We start from the raw sequence: 18,635 nt of genomic DNA on the forward strand, positions 1-18,635 counted from the left end.
GTAGGAAACTGGGCCATTCCACTGGCTGGAGGAGAATCCAGACCTTCATGGATGCATGTTTGCGTAGGAGACAGGCCAAGTGACTTGTTAATAATGTATGTTTCGCAATAATGTATTGATGATTTCAATAGTTCTATCCTTTTTTTTTTTTTTTTTTTTATCTGCGAATGCTTTTGTGAAGGTATGACTTGCTCTGGTTCGTAGTACTGCTTCTCTTAAGCCTGAGGTTATGGACTGCACAGGATGGACATGCATGGTGGTTTCAGTTTTCTCCCCTCCCTCTCTACACGTTCCCAAACGAAACCTTGGATGGAGGGATGGGAAGGGTGGAGATGTTGATGGGAGTCCTCCCTCAGTTTGGCCCTGAAGAGGAGGGGACAGTACCCCTCTTTCTGGGGTCATCAAACCTCACTACAAGTGCCACATCCACCTCCTCATTGTCCCCCTGTCGTGTGTGTGTGTGTGTGTGCGTGTGTTTTCCTGTCCATAGAGACAATGCATTGTATGACCACTGGATTCAGGGCAGCACAGTAGGATTTGCATGGACTGTTGATTCAGACTAGCAATATTTTAACCAAGCATTGCCACCATATTTATCAGATTATGGAGAAAAAACAACTAGCAAACAAAAAAATGACTGCTAGCTTAGCCAGAGGGATCCAGGACTCAAGGTGAGCATGTGTTTTCACCTTTGTATTGGTGAGGAAAATAAGTTACCCTGCAGATCGCTGTTGGAAGACTTGGGGGTGGAGGGTGGTTGGTATGTGCAGAAGCAATATGTGCAATGAGTGACTAGTTTTAAAGTGAACATTTGCTTCCTGTTTTTGGAAGACCAGGCTTTTTTCTTTGTTTGTGAGCCAAATATTCAATATATATATACATATATATATACTCTTCGATATTTCAGACCTGCCTTCAAGACCTTGACAAGCACAAACCTATTACTAATCTTAAAGAAAAAAACAAAGAAAAAAAAACACTTTCCACGTGTTCTGAGTCTGGTTTTAAATGGTGTTATTTATTGATTATCTTTTAGCGAGAACAGAGTGAAGGATATTAGAGCACTAACATTGTGTATGGTATGTGTTTTATTCTGGCAAATTGGTCAGGTCTTAGGCTATGGTAAAGGTGTTTTAAAAGATAAGCTTCGGCATAGCTTCAGTGTGAATGGTTTTTAGATAATCGTCTTGTTTTGAAGACATAAGAATGTTGAAACTCCTTTTAAAAATCCCGGGCGGCACTCCTGCTCATGCCAGCTGACTGTAACTATGGTGATCAGGAAGGGATTCAAGTGACAAAGTGGGAGCTTGAGTGTTTTGTAGTGTAATACACTGTTGTACATCCAGCTCATGGCTTATCTTGGTCAGGCTTCCAAAACTGAATCTAGTTCAGGGGGGGGGGGGGAGTCGCCATGTTAATCTGGGGTGTTTTCCTATGTGTTGTATAAGTAGGAGACTCCTTTCTATTCCTGCCCCAATAAGCACTGATGAGGCAACCCTTGGGTCAGAGACTTGCTTTCTTGTGTAAAGGGACCTTGCCATGTTTTATAGCGAATGTGAGTCTCTTTGTGACGTTTGTGCCACCTTAAGAAAAAAAAGCCATTTTAAAATTAGTTAAACCCACAGCTTTGAGAAATAATCTATGTGTACATATCTGTTCACTGGCATATATTGTGAGTTTGAAAAAAATATATAAAAGCACTCAGGGCCTCTCAGTATATATGAAAAAAGGAAAACAGTCAATTTACAGTGGAAAGGATGCCATGAAAGGGGTGTATTTACATCTGGCTGTTTTCCTCAGGCCATAGATATTTTAATGTAATCAATTTAACTAATACCAATTTTGCCAGATGTGGTGGATATTACATCATTTAAAGACAGGCATGCTAGAAGAAGAAAAAGAGTTGAAAATAGAGAAGTTATGACTATTGGCAGAAAAGAGGCAATGTGTACACTGCAAACCATTACAAGTGTATTATTCAAACCTGTTAAACATTTTGTTTGTGTTCTTGTACTTGAACCACATGTTCTGACATAGCGGTTGTGATCCCGTTTTAAATGTGCCATGGCGCACACTATCCTACCTAAACCTCTTCCAAACTACTCAAGGTGTTTGCATGAAAAAGAAAAAAAAAAGTCAAATAAAAGTGTGTATTTTCAGTGAAAGATATCTAGAAATGGGTTCGGACCTATTTATTGGTGCACAATATTCTTGCATGTCTGACCAGCTCCCAGCTGGTGTTTAGCTCTAGTTGGCTTTGGGTTCGGGGGTTTGGATCTTACTGCTCAGCTGATTACTGCCATGCATTGTACTGCACACATTTGTAATCGAACTGAATGACTACAAGATTTTATTACGCTAAGTTAATTTTATAAGGAAAAAACAAGAATAATGCCTGAACTTGTAAACTAGGAAGAAACTGGGATTTAAGAGTATATTTGTGTTACTGTTATTGCCACAGAGACTGAAAATTAGCCTTCACGCTTTGAAACAACTGTAGTTAATTAAAAGCCATATAGTGAAATGGTGCTAGATGTTCCGTTTAGGTATTATACTGTCACTTGCAGGAATGCAATAGTTTGCAATGGATCTTATGTATTCTTGAAGCATGTTGTACTTATACCCCTGAACATGGTCGGTTACAATCATATTTTAAGGGAATAATAAAAAAAAATCTCGAAAAAAAAGGTTGTCATACATATTTCAGTATTGCTAATCTGCACCTGCCTAGTAACCTCTTGTTCTAACTGTTAATATTGTAAAATGTACTTTTAACATCTAGACATCCTATTCAGAAAAACAGCACTCAAGGGTTCGGAGGGGATTGGCAATATCTAGTAATAACCAAAATTAAAAAAGAACAAATGAAATAGAGTCTTGTAGTCTTTCTGTTGCCCAATTATTGAATTATCTCACAGCTTGTGTGGTGCAAATAATCGTGTTCCAATAAGCAGTTAAAACCAGTTATTTTAGGATTTGTGATTTATTGATTGCTCCGTAGATACCAATGATTCTTTTATTATTTTGTGTTTATTTCTTTTTTTGCTGTGGTGGGATAGTGGTTTGTATACTGGTATACTGTTCCTACTTTCCCTGGCCCCTAATAGTCTTATCCTGATTTACTGGCTAGCCACCTGCTAACAGGGCCGGGGCATGTGTTCTGTGTGTTAGGAAGATATTTTGCTTTGGTACTTGCACATTTACAGTTACCTCATTTTGCCATGTTTGTATTTGGGGAAGATAAAAACAAAAAACAAAGCTAATATATATTATATATAGGAAAATGGTTCTTTATTAATGCTAGAGTTTTTTCATTCCATTGGAATCCTATTGTTTGTAGCATTCAACATAATTCTAACTAGTTATAGTGTATTATATATACATCTGTATACTGATTGAAATTTTTAAGATTTGTACTTTTTTTAAATGAAAGTTGCTAGTTCTGCTTTATCGAGTAGTGCAATCATATTTTTTTTAATTGTTGTGGCTGATTTGAGAGGGTTGTTCACTAATAAATGTATGACGTATATACCAACATAACTGCCACTGTCTAGTTTCACTTATCACTGCCGAGTTTTACTTACAAAGTCACAGAATTTATAACCATCAGTAAACATTGTATTCCACCTTAAAACGAGTATCTCTGCATGTCAGTGATTATGGAGTGAAAAGGAAGCTTCCCTGAGAGGACACTACTCTGAAGAAAGCTCCATACTGGACTGTTTAGAAGGCCCAGTATTACACTACTCCATATTACACATCTGGCTTATGTGGCTTTGTTATCTGGCTGTGTTATTAAACTTATTTGCGCACTGTAAAGATGTCAGCATTTCAATGTTAAATGTTTAAATTGTGAGAACACCACAACATGAGGTAAAACGCATCACCATGCTGGTCCTGTCATATCAATGAAAAGTACCACGACATTTTAAAATGTTTAATTTATAGTTGGAAAATTACATCTTTACATGACCAGCCCATTCAGTTGTTAGACAGGCAAAATAGGCATCTATGAATAACCACAGGCACACTATGGGCAGACTTGTACTATTACTATAGATACAGCCACATAGAAAAGCTGTGGCATCTTTTTGTCTTTTTTAAAACTTCAAAAGAAACTGCAGGCCGCCCACTTCTCTCTGACATACCAATCAACCCTTATTTGGTCGTTTCATAACAATTACATTATATAGTCAACTTGATTGCATAAAAAACTGAAAACACAATAAAATAAAAAGCAAAAGTGAATTTTAGGCTTGTTCTTAGACATCTAACCTATGTACAGGGCATGTGAAGGGGGTCATGTTAGCCCTCCTCTCAAACCAGGGCTCCCACACCACAGACATACATCATGTTAGCAAACATGTTTCCAAAAAAAGGTTACACTGCCCCTTGATGGTTGTTAAATGCAGTCATTCTGTAACAACACTGTTCCTTGAACACTTAGGACACTAGGACCAGGACATCTGCTGAGACCAGTGATGGGCTTGCTTGTCTGCTCTCCTTGACCAACGGCAGTTGATTGACCCGGGAAGTGTTTTAGGGACTGACCAACAGGAGGTCCGGCCTTTATGAGTGAAAACATCATTAGATAACGCATGTTTTCGTACAAAATTATAGTATTGTATGGCCAGAATGGATTTCAAGTCCAGTAAGTATGTTAAAACAATAGTACTACTTAAAATACTGGCAGCTAAGCCAGAGGGGAGGGGGGGGGGGGGTAAACTGGCAAGGAGAGAGGTCTGCTTACTGCATGTAGAAGGAGGACACTACCTACCAAACACACACTGATGCCTACAAAGAGGGACTTACAAGTCTAAGTTTTTCGTATTTATTTATTTATTTCTTAAAATTCAAGAACTTTCCAGGTTGGTGGGAACCCTGTAAACATAACCAAATTTGGACTGGATGGGGGTGGGGGCACCTACACTCTTCCAGGTAAGATTGTTATCTGTGATCCCTTGCGTACAATGGCGATTTTACAAAGGGAAATAAAACATAAAGGGGGGCGAAAAAGAAAAAGTTCCACATGGAGGAGGTATCGATGGGTGTTAATCGTCCGTGAGGTCCTGAACGAACAGGACCTCTGAGCGGCTGAGCCCAGCCTCCTTTAGCGTGGGGGGGTTGGGCTGCTCCTCGGTGGGGAGGCATGGCAGCACCCGGCGGGGGAAGTTTGTGACTATCTGAAATTTCTCCGGGGTTTCTTTCAACGAGAACAGGAAGTCATATATTACCTGACCACAAAAACAAAACGGTTAGGGTTATAAAGCAGTTCAAGTGACAGTTTTCAGCTGGGGGCACAGGCTCATGCCCAGTCTCTACTGCCATCCTCCTTTTCATGCACACAAGAATGATGTTGTACGACACCCAATGCTGTGATCGAGTCCAACCGACATAAAACTCACCGTCAAAGACTGTCCGAAGAGGAATCTCCTTTCTACTCGAGTGTCGTTGGGCAGTTTGAACACTATTTTGACACTGTCTGGGTCATCTACTGGAGGCTCCTGGGGCAGGCATTCCGACTTCCGCTCCTTCTCTTCCTCCAGGTTCTGAAACGAGAGCAGTCGGCCGTTTGCACATCGACCACGGGTCGGCCGCAGAGAAAGATGAAGGACGGACGCCTCCTCACCCTTCGTCTCCTCTCCTCGGCGAGGACGGTCTGTTGGACCTTCTCCTCCTCGAGCCTCTTCTGCTCCTGCTCCTCTCTCCTCTTGCGGTCCTTCTCCTGGTCGGCCCTCAGAGACACCAGGTAGGCCTCGTCCTGCTGCTGCCTGAGCACCTGCGTCTGGTTCCTCTCCTCCCTGGGACACACACACACACGGACATCCACTTTATGGAAAGCCGTCTTCTGCCACTACACCACAAGGGTGTCAAGTTCCTCTCATCCCTGCAACGAATCCTTCTGAATGCTAGCAAACACTGTATTGCAACCAACACCTCAAGAGGCATAGCGTCTGCCGGTTCCCTGTGATCCCATTGGTCCATGCCATTAACCTAGTTTCTCAGGTTTAATTCAGTTGCTCATCAAAAAAAGAAGAAGAGAGGAATGAAAACGTCATAAAAAGAGAAACTGAACTGCCAGGACAAAGGGGGTTAGCAATAAGACATTGCTCTATAACAAACAAGTTGACTGTGCAAATCAGAAGCCTCCGGCATGGTTGAAGGTTGAGTCCCACACTGAGAGGAGTCTAGTCAGCCGGAGTCCCTACCGCTCAAGTCGCTCTGACATCAGATATGTTTGGTTGGCCTCCATGATGAAGGTCAGCTGGTTGATGAGGTCTTCCGGCTGGATCAGGCCTTCCAGCCTCCCCACCACGGTCATCTTACGGTCCTTCAGCATGATCATGGCCAGGAACGGATAGGTGTTCTCCCTCAGGGCCTGGGAGACTGTCACACAACACAGGGGGCGAGACTCTTCAATTAATCATTCCATCCAAAGGTTTCATCGTTGCTGAGAGGATACGAGAGTTGGCATAGCATATTAAGTTTCCTGTCCCACATACTATGTAACAGTTTTCCCAGCTGAAAACCATGAAAGAGAGAAAGGGAGAGAGACAGAATATTTCCTGCTGTCTTTTCAGTTGGTTTCATCAGGCTACCTCTGTATCCCTCAGGCTTGCTGGTGGAGCAGGCCCAGAACAGCATTCGTGCATTGAGGAAGGTGATGACCTCTTCCGTACATAACGTGGAACTAGAAAAACGTAGATCACAGAGATTGTCGATAAAAAAAAAATACAAATACAATGCTAATAAGTAAATACAATAGGGGGAATATCCAGAACAGCAGCCAAGGATGCGACATAGAGAATGCTCACCGGCAGAACTCATCAGTGTCCTGGTGGTCTTCTCCATGAAGATACACCAACAGGTAGCGTAGCTCACGTTTGGCATCATTCAGCGCCTACAAGCCCACGGGGATCAATAACAGCAGAGTGGCAACAACCCCACAAACAACAGATTTGCACGTCAATTGATCAGTGGATGGACGGCAGGCAAATGTACACGCTGAGGTTTGGGCAACTCTGTAGTGTCAGTTGTTCAGAGTCTGTGGTTCAGTGCAAGGGGGTCTAAAAGGGGACCCACCTGACTATATGTACCCTGGTAAAATACCGGGTGAGCTCCACCATACTTCTCTTCAAAACTATGCATGAAAGACACAACATCTCCCACTGGGTCCGTGACGCGTCCGCGAGGGTCCGGTCGGACGAACCGCAGAGCAAACCTAGCAAGAGGACACATCATAACCACTGTCCTGGGGCTCGAAACAAGTACAGGATTGATTGATTTTTCTTCTTTTTGGGGGGAAGGGTTATTTATGTTTCCTCTTTTTAGTACCTGAATATATCCAGAAGAGTGTAATATGTGAATCTGAACGGTAGCATTATCATGTAATAACTCCATCCTAGCAATCCCTGAAAAATACAAATTCCCAGGAGGAAAAACAAGTTGTTCAAATAAAGTCATAAGAAGGCAGGGACATGTCACCTTATACAGGCAGTATGTGATAAGATGGGCAAGAAGGAAACAATGTAGAATTTACTATCGTAAATATTAAAATGTTTTGTGCTTATTATAAAGTATGATAAATATGATGACCATACTCTGGGTTGTGGTCTGGAGACTATGTAGCTGTACACTCTGTGGTCTGCTGTGTTGACCTGTAAGGGTCTGGAGGGTGGAGGGTTAAACACACTAGGAACTCCTTCCTGCTCGTTGAGTCTGTCCTGTACAGCTGCCTGAAATAGAGGTGAACATGCATTGTGTGAAGTTGTCAAAGGATGTATTAGTCTAATTAAAGCAATACAAAGTGTATAGCTAGCTAGCACTGTATGACACAAGGTACTAACCCCACAATACTATGCAGTAACAAATGAATGGATGGACCCAAACAGCTAATTATCCACTTTGTCCTGTCGCCAAGCTTGTAAGTCAGAAGCTTGAGGGACTTTACCTCTATGTTCCAATTGTGTTGTTCTAATGTGCGACGACATTGGTCCATAGACTCCAAGCCTGTCAAGTCCTGTTAATTGAACAAATGAAGAGACTAATTACAAAACTACACTCAACTACAAAGACACTAGCTAGGAAGCTAACCTCAAATACGGATAGTAATGCCAAATGGGCTAAGATAAAAACCAGAGGTGACCAGCGGTCTAACGGTAACCAGTCACCAACTGACAATGCATTTTGCCTTGACAGATGCGTTACGTTCTCCTAGAGCTAGCCTAACTAACTTTAGCCAGATCGCTAAATATGCTGATTAGCTCAATGTAGACGACTTCAAATGATTTTTAAATGTGCTTAGCAGCACCTGTCACCCAATATATATATTTTCTCGTGATTGCAGTGAAGGAAAAGTTTAGTAGCCTCTCAAATCTGCAGTTAGACTCAATTTCGGAGTTCCTTTCTATATGGCAAGTCACTGTAGCTCCAATATAGCTTGCTATCTGACAGCTTGTCTGTAGCTAGCTAGCCTAGCTATCTAGATTGACATAGCTAGCGATAGCCTAGCTAGGGCTATCGAAATGATCTGAGCAAAAACAGGTTTTAACATCTGTGACTTAGCTTGAACACAACAGTGTAACATACACAATGCATCTTTATTGTAAATGGAATGTTACAGGTGTCAATGTTAAGGGAACTGGGTCTGTCTACCTGAAACTGAAGTAGTTTCTCAGTCTGCGCCTGAGATAATTCTTGCTCCTCTGGCGCCGCCATCTTACCTCGCCAATCCCTTACCGAAACGGACAGGCGTAAGCGTTCTCGGTGGTCAAAGGCAAATGCACTACTGCCACCTATCAGATGGGAGGCGTGTATACATAATTGGAAACCTTGTCTAAATGACATTGGTTTGTGACATAAAAACAACATCTCAACTAGAGAGGGTACAATTTCTGGGGAAATTATAGGGTGTGCTTGCTTGCGTCGGTTGCACAGGCGTCCGTTTTTGAATGACATTTTTACAACTGATATTTCTGTATATTTTATATAAAAATGCATACTTATTATTTATAAAGATGACATAGATTTAAAAGCATTTTTTTTTTGCTGCTCATTTACAACTGAAAATACGAGTGAAGTGTAGAATGAAATAGATGTCTTCTCATTTCCCCTGCAAGAGGCAGCCTCATCGTTGAAACAAAACGAATAAATTGGGCAGACCGGTGTAAAAATTGACCTAATCTCTATGACTTAAACGTCATTCTAAGTTTTTCCCTTCTCATGATATTTTCAGGCATTTGCATTCATTCATTAATAAAGAACCCCCTTTGAAGATTATTCTACGACGTTACCCGGCAGTAGAAGATGGAATCGCGATTCAAACAGTACCATCTGCTAACTGAAAATATGCCCCCCAAAACGTAAATAAGCTTGACATTTATTTAGTGGAAAATCGCTCATTCATAAAAAGCTCAGTGGTAGCGATCATTGTCAGTAACAACGCAAAATGCGATATAGCCCTGTGTGGAGAAGCTGCCCCGGTAAATTGTACTACTACGGTACAGTACTAGACTACTGCTGTGTTCGTCTTGGTAGCGATTGCGTTGGTTGAATTGGATTTAACGTTCTGTTGTACGGTTTAAGCTGAAATTAATTATTTTCATGAACAGATTGACAACGTTTAGGCTGTGGCAATGAAGTTCAGGTTAGTAGTTAGATAGACTTTTGATTTAAGTAAGGGGAGTACCGAACATGTTCTGTCGCCGTTTGACTTCCTAAACAGCTGTTTCAAATCAAATCAAATTTATTTGTATAGCCCTTTTTACACGCAAGCATGTCACAGAGGGCTTCACATATGCCCATAGAACTGCCCCTCAACCAACTTAAACCCTCAAGGAAGACAAGGAAAAACTCCCAGAAAACTCTCAACAGGAGAAAAATGGAAGAAACCTTGGGAGGAGCAATTCAGAGAGGGATCCCCTCCTCCAGAGACGGTTGGTGAGAGAGAGGAGCAGAACACAGGCTAAACATAGTCATACAGTGTCGGTGGGTTTTTAAAACACCAAAATCCATTGTTCAACTTTATAGATGTAGGACAGGACCGGGAGACTCGCGACCAGGTCCAGCGTTGGCTGACCGACGACCAGGCAGGTGCTGACAACTCAAACCCCCCACACCACAAGGGATGTGTGTGGGGGGGGACAGAGAGAGGAGAGCAGGGATTAGAGGATGCCAGGAGCAGATAACAGTTACAGTCATAATAGAATGAGATCCCCACCGGTCAAGTGTGGACTGGTGCAGCAATTTAACAGAGCAAAAAAGGGGAATTTGATGCAACCCCACACACCAAGACAGCGACAGCCCCCCCCCATTTGGAACATGAAATCTGTTCCAGGGGAAGAGAACTCTAAAATAAGTTATACTTATAGAATAAGGATGGAAGCAACCCGTCCCCCATTGCCTCCAACTAGTAACATACTTACCTTTAACAGTCGTAGAATTGACTAAACAATAACGTTTTTAACCTAATTTTAAATGTCGAAACAGTATCAGACTCCTTAATTGAGACGGGTAATTTGTTCCAGAGAAGAGGTGCTCTATATGAGAACGCCCTACCTCCAGCTGTTTTTTTCTTAACTTTGGGAACCACCAGATAGCCGGCATCTTGAGATCTAAGTGTCCTTGCGGGGCAATAGAGTGCAAGGAGACCGGAGAGGTACAGTGGTGCCAATCCATGCAGAGATTTGTATGTTAGTAGTAGAACTTTGAAGTCAGCTCTGGCTTGGATAGGGAGCCAGTGTAGAGAGATAAGAGTAGATGTTATGTGATCAAACTTTCTTCATCTGGTCAATAGTCTAGCAGCAGCATTTTGCACCCGCTGTAAATTTTTTAGGTGGGTAATTGGGAGGCCAGAGAACAACACATTGCAATAGTCCAATCGGGACGTAACAAATGCATGTATTAGTTTTTCGGCATCATCCTTTGAGAGAAATTTTCGTATTTTGGCAATATTACGTAGATGGAAAAATGCAGTTCTGGTAATTTGCTTAATATGGTACTCAAACGAAAGGTCTGGGTCCATTGTGACTCCTGCTTCCTCACCTTTAGCTTTCTCTCTCTGGTTTACAATAATCAAGGTAGAGTAGGTTAGATAAAAAAGCTTTAATTTTGCAACTTGTTTGCCTTGTAATTGATTTCATTCACTTGATATTCTCAATGTTATAATATGTATGTTTTAATTTAACCATACATTGACCATTCTTGCTCTGATTTAAGCCATAGAGTCAAATATCTGCAATTTCCATTGTTATTGGTATTATTTGATTCATGTATATACACTGTTCAGTTTCCCATCTTCCTTCAAACAGGGGAATTAGTTTGGGTTGTTTGGCCAATATTAAACCCCCTACAGCGTTATTGCAAATAATAATGCCTGATTGTTATTTCAGACAGACACAAAGACTCTCTCTCTCTCTCTCTCTCTCTCTCTCTCTCTCTCTCTCTCTCTCTCTCTCTCTCTCTCTCTCTCTCTCTCGCGCCAGAAAAGCACTGGGTTATATACAAAGACATTTACTTTAATACAGCATATTATGTGCTTTGATATTTCCCTCTGTGTGACCTCGCAAAAAAGAAAAGCTTCAACAGGAGCGAGGGCATGGCAGGCTACATTGTCGGCAGCTGCTGTATGCTCAGACAAAAGCATCAAAACCTTAAAGATCCTGTAAAGTGGAATTAAAAACGAGTTTCAAATTCATCCATAGAGTTCACCACACCACAGAATAATTCAGTACGTTCAAAGGAGGCACCATGCATGTATTTTTCTGGAAAGCCCAGTTGGTGGCGGTAACGCAACATAACGCTGAAGAATTGGAAGAAGCCAGAAGAAGCTAACACATGGAAAACGGAGGGACAGTGGGGTGATCGAATTTCTGGGACTCCTAGAATGTGAAATTCGTGTAGTTCGTGGTTCATGTTGGCTTCTTATATATGTAAACGTCGACGACAAACTCTAAAGTGCAGAGTCTTCTACGGTCTTTATTCTATCAGGTGTATGTTTCTTATTTTATTATTGAATAGGCTAGCTGATACTGTAATATAGGGGTTCAACAACAATGTATTTGCTAGCTGTTTACGTAGCATCCGTGGATGCTCTAGCTGTCTTAGATGTTCTAACTAACTTTGAAATATGATTATGTATTTTTGCATTTGAATGAACCTTTCAGCCATATTGAAACATTCAAAATATCTAACCAGCCAGGGGTTAGCTAGGCTAACTGCAGACGTATCTCTAACCAGCTTCATTCCATAGTGGTATGTGTCTACAGTGGCCCTGGTACCCAATTAACGCACTGGTGGGCTACATGCCAGTACGGAACTCAACGCACTGCCATTTAAGAACGCAAATAGACAAAAAACAAGCAATTTAAGAAATGAAAGAAAAATAAAATAGCATTTAGAAAACACCCGTGAAATTCAGACAACACATTACAGAAACGCGCTGCAATTACGGACAACAAAATACAAAAACGCGTAGTAATGACACCAAACCAGAGCCTCAGGATGCGTAAAGTGATGAACACATCACGTAGTCACTTACGACCGCTCAAGACCGACAGTCAGTGGTGTGTGTGTGCTAAAATGTATCAATATAATAATTGTTACGTGTTCATCACTTAAGCGTCCTCTGAAAACACCTCCCTTGTCGTTTGGTATAATTGTAACGCGTTATTGTGTTGTCTGTAATGTGTTGTGTTAATATTTGTAACAGATTTCTGTAATGTGTTGTGTTGCCTGTAATGTGTCATGTTGTCTGAATTTGTACCGCGGTTTCTAAATGCTGAACGTTTTGTCTATTTAGCAGTCGTTTTTTTGGAAAAAGTTGCAATGCATGGAGCTCTCAGGGCCACAGTAAACATGACCAGATACATAAACTTCACTATACCATGAGGTAGGGCAGCAAACCAGCATCACACTTATGTATGGCCTGATATTACCACCTTTTAATGCCAGAACTAACTTAGTTTGACAGCTCTGCCGCTAGCGACGTCACACAGCTCGTGAAGATGTCAGACTATGCCAGGAGGGCGTTCAGGATGCAGTTGGGGACCATCATGGATGCCGTTATGAAGACTGCTGTGTGTGAGATTGCCAAGATCTTCGAGGGCAGCCTGTGTGAGCAGCAGTTGGAGCTGACTCAGCGTGTGGAGGAGATCTCCATGCTCCGGGGAAAGCTGGACAAGGCAGAGAGGAGGCTGAGGGGCGATGCTGAAGAGGGGAAACGGATACCAGCAGTGGAACTGCATGTTGAAGTAGAGACCTTCAGCAAAAACATATCCACAATGATGACAGATCCAGATACACGAGATGATGGTAATTTGAAATGCTTTGTCATTGTTGGATGAAGGATGGGTTGGTTGGAGTAATTAAACACTGGTCTGTTCCGTATATCACTTTTGTCTTTTTGACATTTGGTCTGTTTCACTTTCTTTTTGACTCTCACATGTATGCGTACGCGTGTCTGCAAACAGTTCCTGATTACTGGTGCGCTCCTGTCCAGAGTGATGAGCTGTTGGCCTCGTCCTCCAATGCCGGACAGGAGAACGAGTGTCCAAGCGTGACGCTAAAGCCGCTGACTGTGACCCTGTGGCGCATGCCCGACATCAAACAGGAGGTCTGTGACTAACAATGATAGGTGGTCATCTCAGGAGTCGTTTGAATTTAGGAACAGTTAGGAATTTGTATTGTTTATGTTTTCAGGTAGAAGATGACTTTGAACCACACCTGATGACAGCCCTTACAACAAGTCCTCCTGGTATAAGTGAGTTTCTCAGTTTATTACTTGATATACAGTTAGGTCCATAAGTATTTGGACATTGACACAATTTTCATCATTTTGGCTCTGTATACCACCACAATGGATTTGAAATCAAACAATCAAGATGTGCTTTAAGTGCAGACTTTCAGCTTTAATTTCAGGGTATTTACATCCAAATCAGGTGAACGGTGTAGGAATTACAATACATTTTATATGTGGCCCCCCCTTTTTTAAGGGACCAAAAGTAATTGGACAATTGGCTGCTCAGCTGTTCCATGGCCAGTTGTATGTTATTCCCTCATAAAGGGAGTTCGTTATTTCATTGACAAGGAGCAGATAAAAGGTCTAGAGTTCATTTCAAGTACGGTATTTGTGTTTGGAATCTGTTGCTGTCAACTCTCAATATAATATGAAGTCCAAAGAGCTGTCACCATCAGTGAAGCAAGCCATTGTTAGGCTGAAAAATCAAAACAAACCTATCAGAGAGATAGCAAAAACATTAGGTGTGGCCAAATCAACTGTTTGGTACATTCTTAAAAAGAAAGAACGCACTGGTGAGCTCAGCAACACCAAAAGACCCGGAAGAACACGGAAAACAACTGTGGTGGATGACAGAAGAATTATTTCCCTGGTGAAGAAAAACCCCTTCACAACAGTTGGCCAGATCAAGAACACTCTCCAGGAGGTAGGCGTATCTGTGTCAAAGTCAACAATTAAGAGAAGACTTCGCCAGAGTAAATACAGAGGGTTCACCACAAGATGTAAACCATTGGTGAGTCTCAAAAACAGGAAGACCAGATTAGAGTTTGCCAAAAAACATCTAAAAGAGCCTGTACAGTTCTGGAACAACATCATATGGACAGATGAGACCAAGATCAACTTGTACCAGAATGATGGGAAGAGAAGAGTATGGAGAAGGGAAGGAACTGCTCATGATCCAAAGCATACCACCTCATCAGTGAAGCATGGTGGAGGTAGTGTTATGGCGTGGGCATGTATGGCTGCCAATGGAACTGGTTCCCTTGTATTTATCGATGATGTGACTGCTGACAAAAGCAGTAGGATGAATTCTGAAGTGTTTCGGGCAATATTATCTGCTCAGATTCAGCCAAATGCTTCAGAACTCATAGGACGGCGCTTCACAGTGCAGATGGACAATGACCCGAAGCATACTGCGAAAGCAACCAAAGAGTTTTTTAAGGCAAAGAAGTGGAATGTTCTGCAATGGCCCAGTCAATCACCTGACCTAAATCCAATTGAGCATGCATTTCACTTGCTAAAGACAAAACGGAAGGGAAAATGCCCCAAGAACAAGCAGGAACTGAAGACAGTTGCAGTAGAGGCCTGGCAGAGCATCACCAGGGACGAAACCCAGCGTCTGGTGATGTCTATGGGTTCCAGACTTCAGGCTGTCATTGACTGCAAAGGATTTGCAACCAAGTATTAAAAGGGACAATTAGATTTATGATTATGTTAGTTTGTCCAATTATTTTTGGTCCCTTAAAAAGGGGGGGGGCACATATAAAATGTATTGTAATTCCTACACCGTTCACCTGATGTGGATGTAAATACCCTGAAATTAAAGCTGAAAGTCTGCACTTAAAGCATATCTTGATTGTTTTATTTCAAATCCATTGTGGTGGTATACAGAGCCAAAATGATGAAAATTGTGTCAATGTCCAAATACTTATGGACCTAACTGTATATATTCGCCACATACGTTCTGAACCAAATCCACATGTTCCTCGTATGTTTATGCTCTGTACTTACTCAAGGGTCAAGTTAACTAGACTGTTCTTTCAAATCTGTTCTTCTGATAATAGACAGCTATAGTTCTTGGGGTCATATCTGTATGGAGAGAAGTGAAGAAAATATCTAACATGAATACAAAATATTTTCATGTTAGAAGAGAAGGGGTTAATGTGTGTCAAATACCAATCAATAATTGAGTACTAGTAGGAAATTTGACTGATTTTCTTTCTCTCCTTTCTCCCTAGGGATGGAAGCAGACTGTGGCCTGGAGGGGCGACTCAGGGACAGCATTCAACAGCTCCACCTTCCTCTGATTGCGGCAGAGTATGCCTGTGGTCAAAATCCGGCAATGTTAGGTAGAATCAAGCAAGAAGAGTGTGAAACCACCATCAACTCTGAAGCACCGACGCTTAAAAGAAGACGCAAATCGAAGCACCACAAAAGATCCCAAAATACCAACATGTCACAGATGAAACCGCCAAAGTTAAACGAAGGACAAATAAGTTATAAATGCAAATTTTGCAAGAGAGTTTTCGAGACAGAAGTCGGCCTGAAAGTGCACTCATGGTTGCACAAGAAGTGTCCAAACTGCCACGACATATTCCCCTTCCCTAGTATCCTCCGAAGGCATATTAAGATGTGCTGCCGGGTAAAGGAGGAGACGGGGACCACAGAAAGGAAACCGAACACCAGCAGTCAAACCGTTACGCCTACCTCTCCACGCAAGAAGAAGAAGAATCTCCCCGACTACCTGGCGAACGAGGGAACTACCTCTGCGAACTCCCCAAAACAGCACACCTGCAAACATTGCCCTCGCAAGTTCCGAACAAAGGCCTATTTAAGGATGCATGTGAAAAACTTCCACGACGAACCATGGAAGTATCCCGGAAGGAAGAGAGACCTGGTTTGGACCGTCCCTTTCGAGGAGAACACGGAACACCAGACGCACACCACCAACCCTCGCAGGAGACACAGAAATCTAGCTGCTTTAAGTAAGTTGAATCCCAAGGGCAAAGGAAATGTACTGGAGACTCTTGGTAAGAGGGTCTCTAATGGCTATAAGTGCAAAGTGTGCAAGAAGGTTTTCTGCACTAAGAGCCTCTTTAAAGAACATGTACCCCTCCACACCGATGACAAGCCGCTTCAGTGCAGACGCTGTGGTCAGAGCTTCCGGATTCACGCACGCTTGTCCAGACATCATAGGATTTGCACCGGGCCACTCAAAAGTTTGCAGTGTGAGGATTGCAGCACGACATATGCCAACCAGATAATGCTAAGCAGACATATGATGGATGTCCACAAAAGGAAGCCCCACACCTGCAAGATATGTGGAAAGGGCTTCTCATACATGGGGAGCCTGAGGGAACACTATAAACGACTCCATGCCTGATAACTCGGTTCTCCGATCTCCTATAGAATTCAACCATGATTTCATCAAATACTAGTCATTTATTGTACTACAGTGCCGTACCATTCCAGATGAGTAAAAGTTACATGTTTAGGATATTTGATTATTTTGAAAATTAATGTCATGAAGATGACAGTAATGTCCCTTATCTAGTGAAGGATTTTGTTTGTTTGATCTTATTAGATTTGCTTTGTAAGAACGCTTTTTTTATGTAGTTTTTTATGAAAGTTTTACGCATGTAACATAATTGCATCAAATGAATTATTTCACTGCTGTTGTGCATTAACTGAGACAAATACAGCCAAATATTTAGTTCAATAGCCATTTTACATGTATAGAAAGTGAATAAAATATATTTACAGTAATGGTGTTCTCATAGCATTTGTGTAATTATATTCCTAACTAGATTACATAATTGCACAGATTAACATAATGACTATAAATCTAATTTGACACTGAATGGCAAGTGGTGCACTGGATACAGTTTAGTCGGCACTAGAAATAACAATATAAAGTCAGTTGGCACCACTAAACATCCGAAGTGTGAAGTACGGTGTTTTCATTACAAAACGAAAAGTTTTTTTAAACGTAGCATTGCATCGTTTGCGCATGTTTCAGTAAGGAAAATGGGATGAAAAGATTAAAAAAGCATCGTTCTACAAACAACCCTGCCCCCATCCTGTGTAATCTACGGCTATCGCGAGACCGACCCAACCATCACATCATTTCACACCCGTCGCTACGCTGGCAAGAAGTACACCTCTGCGGGTTTTATATACTGTGCGGCGTTTTCTGAAATTTTTCTCACCGACACGGCTACTGTTCATCGATGTTATATCTTTAGAAGATCTGCTAGAAGAAAATTCTTCAGGAACGTTAGGTATCCAGCTCATTTGGCTTCTTTAGCTAGTTGGCTAGCTAGCTTGCTGCGCTAGCTCGCTGGCAGCGGCTGCCTTCTTTGGCTACAATTCATTGCATTCAGTCATCTGTGCATTTAGTCGAATATTTCGTTTTTTAAATTCGTTTTCAAATGTACGTTCTCGTCAAATAAGGCATGCACAGATGCTCTTTTATACACAAAAATATATAGCTCCACTTGTACTCGTTGTATATTGGATGCTTGCCAAGGTATTGTTTTGACTAACCAAAGATACTCATACTGGAAGTGTGTCTTCCCATGTGTGGACTTGTATTGAACCTGGCAGGTACTTTTAATTTACTTAAAGCAGCGACCAGCCGATCGCATAGTTGTGAAATGGTCATATAAAAGCCTAGAATGACAGTATCATAGGTTAATTCATAGGTCCAGTTAAGTGGGCAGTTGTACTTAGCTATTTATTTACACCTTGGTGAGCGGTGACAGCCACAACAAAGATAATAGTCGGCCGTATTCAGAGCGATGGAGACAGTGAGGAATACGTTCCACGCTCAGCTAGCCACCGTCATGGACTCACTCCTGGCGGCGGCGGTGTGTGAGATCGCCAAGATATTCGAGAGCAGCCTGTGTGAGCAGCAGGCAGAGCTGACGCAGAGAGGAGAGGAGATCTCGGCGCTAAGAGGCAGGCTGGAACGGGCAGAGAGGAAACTGAGGAAGGGAGGAGATGGAGGGGATGTGGGGACTGGACCAGGACCAGGCAGGAGAGAGGGAGGAGGAGAGAATAGTCCCAGACACCGGGCTGATCCAGGAGCTGGTAAGACCACCGATTGTGTCCACACGAC

At 42.1% G+C, this 18,635-nt stretch overlaps 3 protein-coding genes across 6 annotated transcripts in view; 2 read left to right on the top strand and 1 right to left on the bottom strand.

Annotated features, from left to right (window-relative positions):
* Positions 1-4,817: 4,817 nt before the first annotated feature.
* faf2 (Fas associated factor family member 2) lies at positions 4,818-8,746 on the bottom strand. The gene is made up of 11 exons (XM_067248349.1): positions 8,656-8,746; positions 7,952-8,020; positions 7,602-7,736; positions 7,336-7,412; positions 7,084-7,222; positions 6,816-6,901; positions 6,600-6,691; positions 6,210-6,387; positions 5,630-5,801; positions 5,406-5,549; positions 4,818-5,234 (listed from the first exon to the last, which is right to left on the bottom strand). Exons 1-11 carry the CDS (start codon positions 8,716-8,718, stop codon positions 5,052-5,054), a joined length of 1,338 nt encoding a protein of 445 aa, XP_067104450.1. The 5' UTR covers positions 8,719-8,746; the 3' UTR covers positions 4,818-5,051.
* Positions 8,747-11,708: 2,962 nt separating this feature from the next.
* Positions 11,709-17,254, top strand: LOC136954443 (zinc finger protein 627-like). 4 transcript variants are annotated; one of them, XM_067248077.1, is made up of 5 exons: positions 11,709-11,990; positions 12,803-13,311; positions 13,470-13,612; positions 13,699-13,759; positions 15,754-17,254. In XM_067248077.1, exons 2-5 carry the CDS (start codon positions 13,005-13,007, stop codon positions 16,896-16,898), a joined length of 1,656 nt encoding a protein of 551 aa, XP_067104178.1. In that variant the 5' UTR covers positions 11,709-11,990; positions 12,803-13,004; the 3' UTR covers positions 16,899-17,254. The 4 variants fall into 4 exon arrangements, with proteins under 4 accessions (XP_067104178.1, XP_067104180.1, XP_067104179.1 ...); XM_067248079.1 differs by having other exon boundaries at positions 12,971-13,311; XM_067248078.1 differs by having other exon boundaries at positions 11,709-11,988; positions 12,963-13,311.
* Positions 17,255-18,315: 1,061 nt separating this feature from the next.
* Positions 18,316-18,635, top strand: part of LOC136954560 (serine/threonine-protein phosphatase 2A 55 kDa regulatory subunit B beta isoform-like) — a 6,446-nt gene continuing 6,126 nt past the window's right edge. Inside the window, exon 1 of the mRNA XM_067248186.1 lies at positions 18,316-18,528. Within this exon, the coding sequence (XP_067104287.1) occupies positions 18,316-18,528 (213 nt within the window). The remainder of the gene's footprint in view (positions 18,529-18,635) is intronic.

Source organism: Osmerus mordax, chromosome 12 (genome assembly GCF_038355195.1).
Source record: "Osmerus mordax isolate fOsmMor3 chromosome 12, fOsmMor3.pri, whole genome shotgun sequence".
NCBI lineage: Eukaryota > Metazoa > Chordata > Actinopteri > Osmeriformes > Osmeridae > Osmerus > Osmerus mordax.

Excerpts from the sequence above, each read along its gene's own strand:
- faf2 (XM_067248349.1), bottom strand. The coding sequence starts at position 8,718 with ATGGCGGCGCCAGAGGAGCAAGAATTATCTCAGGCGCAGACTGAGAAA. Across the intron at positions 7,223-7,335 it reads ACTCTTCTGGATATATTCAG|GTTTGCTCTGCGGTTCGTCC; the intron begins GTACTAAAAAGA and ends TCCTCTTGCTAG. Across the intron at positions 6,692-6,815 it reads GACACTGATGAGTTCTGCCG|TTCCACGTTATGTACGGAAG; the intron begins GTGAGCATTCTC and ends ACGTTTTTCTAG.
- LOC136954443 (XM_067248077.1), top strand. The coding sequence starts at position 13,005 with ATGTCAGACTATGCCAGGAGGGCGTTCAGGATGCAGTTGGGGACCATC. Across the intron at positions 13,613-13,698 it reads TGCCCGACATCAAACAGGAG|GTAGAAGATGACTTTGAACC; the intron begins GTCTGTGACTAA and ends TTATGTTTTCAG. Across the intron at positions 13,760-15,753 it reads AACAAGTCCTCCTGGTATAA|GGATGGAAGCAGACTGTGGC; the intron begins GTGAGTTTCTCA and ends CTTTCTCCCTAG.